At 34.9% G+C, this 9,795-nt stretch overlaps 1 protein-coding gene across 1 annotated transcript; it reads left to right on the top strand.

The window, feature by feature from the left end:
• Window positions 1–2,167: 2,167 nt before the first annotated feature.
• LOC110109424 (transcription factor TCP8) lies at window positions 2,168–4,497 on the top strand. The gene has a single exon (XM_020840491.2). The coding sequence runs from the start codon at window positions 2,899–2,901 to the stop codon at window positions 3,949–3,951; it is 1,053 nt and encodes a 350-aa protein (XP_020696150.1). The 5' UTR covers window positions 2,168–2,898; the 3' UTR covers window positions 3,952–4,497.
• Window positions 4,498–9,795: the final 5,298 nt, after the last annotated feature.

Genomic DNA, 9,795 nt, shown 5'->3' with positions numbered 1-9,795 from the left:
AAGAAATTAAAAAAAATAAACATTATAAAGAAGCAATCAAAATGAATTAATTATGTGGCTCGTGAAATGAATTAATTATTAAAGATATATTTTAGCTGCTTTTTTATGTATTTATACATTATTTTTTATCAGACAAATTGATGAAACGAGTTTAATACGTTGTCAACTTGTGTATGCATTATATGGGAGTATTATAGAGGGTGTTCAATTTGGGATCACGGGTCGGATTCGGTTGAACCCGAACTGACCACGCTCAACGGGTTGACCCTAATCCGACTGGGTTAATAAACGGGTCGAAAATCTCAACCCGGAATCGACCCGAGGGGTTCCGGATTGACCGAGCCTGACACGGAACCCGAAATGTGGGTGAGCGGGTGTGCGGGGAGCGACGAGCGTGGTGCGCGGGGCGCAGAGTGGCAGGCGATGCAGCGTGAGCAAACCGTGGCAGCGCGGGCAAATATTCAATTAAACGGGTTTGCGGGTTGACCACCCGAACCCGACCTGTTTTGAAATCGGGTCAGGTCCAAACCTGTGATTTCTGGGTCTGACCGAAGTCGGATCGTCGTGAGTTGCAAATATTGACACCCAATAAAAGTATAACTATTTCTCTTAAAAAGCTCATTCTGTCGTTTGAAGTTACAAATTAAAGAATAATAAATTTATAAATCAGTATATTATTTAAATTCTATCTAATAGATACGTAATATTAATTTAAAATCGTAACAAATCATCTGATTTTTTTTTGTTTTTTGTTTTCTTTAATTATAAAAAGGTGCTGTTTAATACCTATAATATGAGAGATCGCTATTAAATTTTTTTTTTTTAAAAGAGCGAAATCGGAGGATAGAATCCAGGTATCTAGAAAATCGGAATTTTGTAGTCGTTTCTTAAGAAAACCGGATTTACAAAAATACTCTTTTAAATTTTTATATTATATTAATTATTATTTTAGATTATCAATTATTTAAGATAAAACGTTAATATTTAATTAACTTTTAATTAATTAATATGTTTAAATTTTTTTATAAAAATTAAATTAAAAAAAAAAGATTATATCTTTTAAAATTTTTTTATAAATGTTTATAATCTTTTTTAAACTTTATATTATTTTTTCTTAATATTAATAATTAAAAATCTATAATATTAAATTCTGTTAAATAAAAAATTTTATATATTTAAAAATTTATATTAATATAAATAAACATTTTAATATTATATAATATAAATATAAACTTTTAATTCTAATAAACATGAAATCTCATTAAATTCATTTGAATGTCTTAATGATATCTGAATTCAGCGATCTGGGCTAGTTGGATTCGTTCGTCGAGCCGCCTCGATTCTACTTAAGCTGTCAGTTTGAAAACCATTGTTAGTCTAAATTATGGTTTGAACCTACCAATTGTGCATCGGGTCTTTGATTTGGACTCATTTGGGCTCGGATTGAGTCGAATTTGGTGTCGTTGAGTTGGTATTTTTTATACTTTCAGTTCAACTATAAATTTGTTGAAATCAGAGTTCAGATGATCTCCGATGTAATTTTATGATGACATATTTAATATAAACTTTTTAATACATTATATTAATAATTGACTTTCAACTTAGGGAAACTTTTTAAATATTTAATAAAAAATTAAATTCAATTTCAAAATATACTAATAATTTTAAATATTAAAAAGATTTAAATATTAAATATGTAAAAAACATCATAATTTTTACATAATACTGATTACTTTTTGTTCATTTAGATTATCTAATTAAATAATATAATAAAGAAAAACAATATAATCTACCGGAATTTATTCAATCGGTTTCTGATTTTATATTCCAGTGTCTTCTCAAATTTTAGTAAATTAGAAACTGGTTAATGAAGTTCTAATTTCTATTGAAACTGGATAATTAAGTTTCTTATTTGATTCTTTTTAAATTTATTCATTAATATGCTTCTTAAATTAATTTAAATTTAAATCATAGTCATAAAAATATATAAAAGTTTTACTATTAAAACTAACTTGCGACAGCTAAATATTACTCTTGTCGAATAAGAAAACCCCTCCTCAACAATCCCCTTTCTTAACTCCCTTTCCATCAATTTCACACCTTCCACTTTTTTTCCCCCATTTTTTTATTAGAGTTACCACGAGCTGAACTCTTACTGTTTTCACTTTTTACCTCTGAAAATGACTGCTAGCATGCGTTAACCCAAATGCCTACTACTACTACTACTCTCCTGGGGATCGCCATCACCATTAGGTCTGTGAAGCCATGTCCGATGGTATCAAGTCCGAACAAAAATGGAAAGAGGGATAGAGATAGATAGGAAGCAGGGGAGGAAAAAGCGAAGAGAGTGGTGAGTTTTGGGATTTGTAGTTCAAAGTTTGAACTATCTGCTTCCTTCTCAGCTGCCATGGCGACCTCATAGATCTATTTAATATTTATCCCTCATTCCTTCCGAGGCTCCACGAGTGGCCTACACCCTACTACTGCTTCCCCTCTCTACTCCTCCCTACTCGCCAGTCACAGCTCATCCCCACCAAGAAGTCGAACCAGTGGAGAAAAAGCTGCGAGATTTTAGGGGAGAATAAAAAAACCCTCAACCCCTTCCCCACAACCGAGCCTTCAGAATCAAAGCTCGCTTCTTTCTCTCTCTTTGTTTCTTTCTTCTTCCTCGATCGGCCAGCTGAGACAAGAGTCAATAGCCCGAGCCCCACGCACCACGTGTTCCACGAAACCCTAACCCCTTCTCCAATCTGTTTCCTGTTTTTACATTTTTACTTTTTATTTTTCAAAAATTGATGAATTTCTTACGAGGATTTCATAGAGCTGAGCTAAAATCACCAGAGCGGAGTTTCTAGAGAGGAAAAGGATCAAACTTGACGAGTTGCTGATTAGTAAAGCATGGAGCAAGTCGACCACCGACACAGCGGGGCCCACCCTCCGCCTCCTCCGGCGACATCGCCGCTACTCACCGGATCTGGCCACGTGGACTCATCCCTCGCCATTTCAACCACCAAGCAGAAGACGACGGTTGCGGTGGCGGCGGCGGCACCGGGAGCTGTTGCTCAACCGAAACGGTCATCGAAAGACCGGCACACCAAAGTTGACGGCCGAGGGAGGCGAATACGCATGCCGGCGGCCTGCGCCGCCCGTGTGTTCCAGCTCACCCGCGAGCTCGGTCACAAATCCGAAGGCGAAACAATCGAATGGCTTCTCCAACAAGCCGAACCGGCCATCATCGCTACCACCGGAACCGGAACCATTCCGGCCAATTTCTCCTCCCTCAACGTATCTATCCGCAGCAGCGGATCTTCTCTCTCAGCCCCGCCTTCCAAATCCGCCCCTCTTTTCGCACACCACTACGAAGTCGCCGACCCATCCTCCATGCTCGCCTTCCACCAGCCCGACGTCCCTCTCGTCGCCGAATCCACCGACCAATATTTTAGGAAACGATTCAGAGAAAACCTTTTCAAAGAAGAACAAGAAGGGCCCGGCGCCGGTGCCGGAGCGGCTGCGTCGTCGTCGCCTCCAAAACCGGGGTCGCGGCCGGTTGTCCCGGCTGCCATGTGGGCGGTGGCGCCAGGGAGTAGCACCGGAGGAGGGGCGTTCTGGATGCTTCCGGTCACGGCGGCCTCGGCTCCGATGGCACCAGAAGCGCCTTCTTCATTATGGACTTTTCCGACTGCAGCGGGGGCGAGTACGATGCAAGCGCCGTTACAGTTTGGACGCGCCATGGGTGGGATGCAGATGGGGTCTATGTTTCCGGCAGTTCAGCATCTAGGCTTAGGGATTGCGGATTCAAACCTCGGGATGATTGGCGCGATTAATGCTTATAATCGGAGTGGACGTGGCGGCGGCGGTGGTGCTGTGATGAGCTCCGATCATGATTCTGCGATGGCCAGGCGGCAAGGGTCGCAGAGTGGAGGAGGAGATGGGCATAGCAATTCTCAGTAGAGAGAGAAAGATAGACACAGAGCGAGCGAGCGAGCGAGTAGCGAGCGAGCGAGCGAGAGAGAGAGAGAACAAAAGCCAAAAGGTAATTCGGGGTGGGGAATTAGTTCCTCACTGCAACTGAACACCACCATTGCAAGCAAAAAAAAGAAAAAAAAATCTATATATGCTATATTTATATCAGATTGTATTGTGTTTGATTTTGAAATTTTTGTTTCTCTCTTCTTCTTCTTCTTCGCTGCGTTTGAACTGTGAGGTTTTTGAGTGCTGGAATTATTGAAGATTGCCCTCTCTTTCTCTCTCTCTCTCTCATGTTTTCTTTTGGCATTAATCACATCGTTCGTATTATATTTGATTACCGTAATGATAATGAAGAAGAACGGAGAGAGGTGATTTGTGGGTCCGAAATGGGCATCGAAGCGGAGAATGTGATGGGAGGATGATAATTTGTACATTTGACTGTCGAAGTTTAATTAGCAAGGATTCCTTGTTTCTTGTTTTATTATATAGACATTTTCTGAGCAAGAGAACCACAGTGTAATTATTTCCTCTTTCCTTCTTCTTTTGGCTTTTGCACTTTTTTTTTTTTCATTTTAATTTAATTGCCAAACGATAGGCAAAAAGTTAACGAGATTCTAATATATTTATGCAATTAGGAGTATTGTGAATTCAGTCCGCACAAAATGGTGGAAATAAAGAAGTTCAAAGTTTAAAATTTTATGCTAAGAGATAATGGTTACTGTTAATATATTACGAATTTAAATTTTTATTTATTTTTTATGGAAGAATATTCTTACTATCATACATATATAGAATAAATAAGGTTTGTAAGGCTTTGGTTGAAATAAATTTTTTATTACTTTTTAAAGTAGTAATTCAAGAAATTTATGTATTAAAAAGCTACTTTTAAAAGTAGTAGAAAAAATTTTAGAAATTAAGTCTAAGACTTCATTTGGGATAATTTTTTTGTTGCTTATTAAAGTTGTTTTTTAAAATAAATTTTTTTAATTTTTATACTAAAAATTGGTTGTTTTAAGAAGCAACAAAAATTCCGTCCCAAATAAAGCCTAAGACTTTGTTTGGGACAGCTTTCTTATTACTTCTTAAAATATTTTTTTGTTAAAAAATTAAAATTTTTATACTATAAAGCTACTTTAAGAAGTTGTAAAAAATGCCGTCACAAATGATGTCTAAAGCTTCAATTGAGATGACTTTTTTACTGCTTCTTAATTAAAACAATTTTTAAGTACAAAAAATTAAAGATTTTGTAATAGAAAGCTGCTTTAAGAAACAGCAAGAAAGTCGTCCCAAACAAAGTCTAAATTGAGATATTTAAAAAATTGATTAATATAAAAAGAATCTTATCAGATTTAAATCGGATCAATACATGTATATTCAAATTTTGTATAACCGATCATTGAAGAAAAGTTGATATGATGATGTTGCATCAATACCACAACTTGAAAACTATGGAGGAGCTTATCAAATATTGTGTTGTACGCACAAAATAATGGAGTAACATGAAGTTGCCCCTTTGAATAGTAAGAAAAAAGAATGTTCAATCCTTTAGAGTATTCTATAAGGTGATAACCACCTCTGGTGTCTTTTTGTTCACAAGCAAAGCCAATGAGGTCTCTTTCCAGTGCCAAAGAATTTTTATTGTTTATCTAATTTTGATCAACTAGGCGTGATGATGTTGACAAAGATAGGAAAGAAATAGTAAGAGAGGAACAAGTGTTGGCAAGATTTACTTCTTGGGAGTCAAGTTATAATAGGTTGTCACTATTTGTTGCTCTAGAGCCCACTTTGCAAGTGGCTTGATGATATATATCTCACCCAAATAGCATCGCTTAACCGGTGACATTAATGATTAGCTTTTTTTTGTATTGTCAGCTGTTTTCATTGGCTTTAAGAGGTTGGGGGCATTGGTCTCAAAAGAATTTGCTTCAGAAGGCCATACACAAATAGCTTCATCAATTGTACTATAAGCAACTAATAGTCTTTGGGCCCGTGAGTACTCACGTTAAGATGTGGTAAAGTCAAATAGCTTCATCAATTGTACTATAAGAAACTAATAGTGTTTGGGCCCGTGAGTACTCACGTTAAGATGTGATAAAGTTTGAAGCATGCTAGATTTTTAGATGGGTGATGGAGAGGATTTGGCCTTTTTTGCTTATATTGCTACATATATCTCTTTAATTTCATGTTCAAGGTTAGGAGGTTGATTTTTTGGGCATCAAGAGTGGTGAAAAGGCAAGTTCTTCCAATATGTGAGCCATTTTGATAAATGATTGATTTTAGTTGCCTCTAAAAGCTTCTACTTATAATGGCAAATTATCATGGCCATTTTTATGCCAATCATGCCTCTTCTTGTGACTTGTTTGTTTTTGTCTTGTTATAACCATAAAAGAGGTGATGCTTATTGAAGTGCAAGTCATCAATCTATTCTTGTCGATGAACATGGATGCTCTTATCAACAGATTATAGTTATTGTGGTCAGAGGATTCTTCATGATGGAGTATTTAAATGGTGATTCATGGAGACACATAGTCATCCCCAACTACAAGATTTACATCTAAAGTACTATTTTTTTTTTGGTAGCTCGAGTAAATTGGGCAAGATAGTATTTATCTACTACCAAAGATTAAATAATATATGGATGAATCTCTTTGTTTTCTTTGTAGCTAGCGACAAATTTTGTAATGAATTGTGGGCATAACTAATAAAAATTGGAGATATTGTTGGGTAAAAGGTGGGTAATCCACCTATGTGCTATATTGTTTGGCATTATAGTGAAGCCTCAAGAATGAAACTACTTGATGGTTGAAATAATTATCATCACATTATTGAAGCTACTGAGATGTTATATATGATCACTCGATGTTAGTACCTTGCCATTTGCCATCAAGGTTTCCTTGAGGGTCTTTATTGGAAATGGGGAGGAGCCGATCTTGTTAATAGCGAATAGATGGTACGTAGTACAAAGGCTCCTTTAATGAGCACTTTTCTAACCAATATAAAATAAAAGAGGTTGGATGATGATAGTGAATTATTAGTCATCAAGGAGACAATGATGTTGTTATTGAGAAATACATTTAAAGGCGTATTTGATGGGGGTAGCGATTTTAATTGCAATTGGAAAGTGAGATGTTAGAGCTTTGACTGACGAAAAATGAAAACATTATTAAAAGATCAAAAAAATATGACATTATGCTAAAAGTTTTCATTGTTTATGAAGCACTTTTATCATCATTTTTTGTAGCAGGTGTTAAGAACAATATAAGACTGAAGGTGATCAATCACCATGAGCCAAATATTCCTCCATCGAGCTATACTGCTTACCACTGTGTTTATTTTTTTATGTCTATGCGTGGTAGCTATTCTCTATTCTCCTTAACCATCAGTAACTAATAGGACATAAATTAAAGGACAATCTCCTTCCATGCTTTCTTTAGGATGATTTTTTCTTTTTTTTAAATTCAACGTCTTTTTGTGGCTAATTTGACAGCCTTTCTCTTGAATTTGACATGTCTAAATTAGGCACAAAAGACGTGAATTTAAAAAAAAAAATCATCCTAAAGAAGCAATGGAGGAGATATTGTCTTAATTTATTGTTCCTATTTTAGTGAGTGAGTGAGTAAGAGAATGAGAATGATGTACACGGCTTCCCAGTTAGTTTACTCTAATGAAGGTAAGAAGCTAAAGAGGAGAGGAGATTTTAATGATTTGAATGTATTAATTAACATTTGTTTAGAGGTCAGAGCCCTAAAAGAGAGAAGTTTTCTATTCTTAAGGGAAGAAAAAAAATACAATTCTTCAAGTTATGCTTTAGCTCTCTAAGTTAGATAATTTTATCATTTTAGTGACAAACGCCAAAGTTTCAAAAGCCCCGTCTGGGTAAGAAAAGGTTTTTTTTTTGGTTGGGGGGGGGGGGGGGGCGGGGGAGGGGTGTTGTGTTTGTGGAAGGGCAGGTATTCATAGTTGAAGTTCTGTCTTGAGTTAATGTTTATGTGATGAATGATGTGTAAGAGATGCATGGGACCAATTATAATTTTGATAAATGAATTTATCTATGTGTTAGGGTTTAATAATTAGGTTCTTGGTGATAGTCATTGAATGACCTAATAACTTGCTAGTCATTGATCCAAGTGACATGAAAATACTATGGAGAGCCATTATGGCTTGATATGTGGCTTTTTTGGAATGCCATTTTCTCCATATGAGAAGAAGGTAAGTAACATCACTAAAGTAGCTAGACTAAGTGATTATAGCTGCAAACATGTTAGATTTGAAATGAGGAATATTTTTAAGTTTGAGGAGAGTACCAAGTTGGGGTAAAAGGATGATTTTGAAAGATGAAAACAATGATTTGGACAATGGGAAGGATTGGATGAAGATCCTCAGGTTAGTTGGATAGTCTACTCTTGATCCACCCCAGTTAAGAATCTTTAATTGCTCAATTTTTGTAGGATTGGATAGTCTTGATTTAATGTATTAATAGCTTCCAATGGACTTTAGCATGCTAGTTTTAACACTAAATATCAAGTGGAAGGCCTGTAAACCACCTTTGTAGTATTGTTTATCTTACAGTTATTATATAAAATAGAAGAAATTATATTATAATCAATAAGAAATATTTTATAGTAAAAGAAATGCTATCTTTAACTAACTTTAACCCAACTTGTCTTCATTTAAAATTTTTTGTTAAATTTATTTTGCTTGATTTAACATTAATATACACATTTTTTAAAAGAATAAAGCTACTTTTTCCGACTCTTATCCTACATAAAAAAACAAATATGCTAGCGACATGTTACAGCTATTAATTTATTATTTAAGATTATATTTTCATTTTAAGAGTCAAATTTTTTTGTTAATATCTCATTAGCATTCTAATGAAGTTTGGCATATAAATTTTAAAAAAGTCACCAACACATTAAAATTTTTATTTTATAAGAACTATGAAATGAGTTCATTATTTGAGTCCATTGTTGTCAGATGATCAAATAGCTATCAAAGACTCTTACACTGATGCATGGAATAGAGTGTTGAATTAGGCGAAGATGGAGATTTATTAGAGCATTCAGAAGTTTGTAGAATAATGGAATGATAATTTGTTCTTCATATTCTTAAAATTGGCTTTCATTGTTTGCTTGACTTTATTTAGTTGTAAATAGATTTTTTTTAAAAAACAACTTTAATAGGCTTTTTTATTCTCCCATTGGCCCACCTTCCTTAATAGGCTAATCCTAATTTGGTGCTTTAGGTTTTGTTTGGGATAGCTTTTTTACTGCTTTCTAAAGTAGATTTCTAGCACAAAAATTTCTAGAAATCTTCTTTAAAAAGCAGTAAGAAAGCTGCCCTAAATGATGCCTTAGTATGTGAGATCATAAGCGGCTTATTACAAATAGGTTAAAGAAAAATATACTAGTAATCATCTACAAAATTATATATATATATATAACTTACATAAAGAACATCCACCACTCATGGCTCTAGTCTTCCTTTTGAACTTCCTTCTTGCAAATCTCCACTCATAAGCCTTGTTGGCTTGAATGATTCCCTCCTCCAAAAACCTATTTTGGATACTATAATTGTAATTTTGTTAGAGGGATTATAGCATTACTCATTATTAATACTAGAATTCACTTTAGTACATCCCATAATACATAGATTGACAAGATATCTTTTGCATTTTTCTTTTTGCATGAAAACTAAAGAGAACATGTAAGGTGTTTAACATAGCTAAAATAGTTTATAGTAGTTATAATCATAACATTATAAAAAGCTATGTTCTTTTCAAAGTTTAATATTTTTAATTTATTCCGAACAAATTTAATCAAAAAA

This window comes from Dendrobium catenatum, unplaced genomic scaffold, assembly GCF_001605985.2.
Source record: "Dendrobium catenatum unplaced genomic scaffold, ASM160598v2 fragScaff_scaffold_537, whole genome shotgun sequence".
Taxonomy (NCBI): Eukaryota; Viridiplantae; Streptophyta; class Magnoliopsida; order Asparagales; family Orchidaceae; genus Dendrobium; species Dendrobium catenatum.
This window is presented reverse-complemented; position numbering and strand designations above follow the sequence as displayed.

Coding starts and splice junctions, on each gene's coding strand:
- LOC110109424 (XM_020840491.2), top strand. CDS start 2,899: ATGGAGCAAGTCGACCACCGACACAGCGGGGCCCACCCTCCGCCTCCT.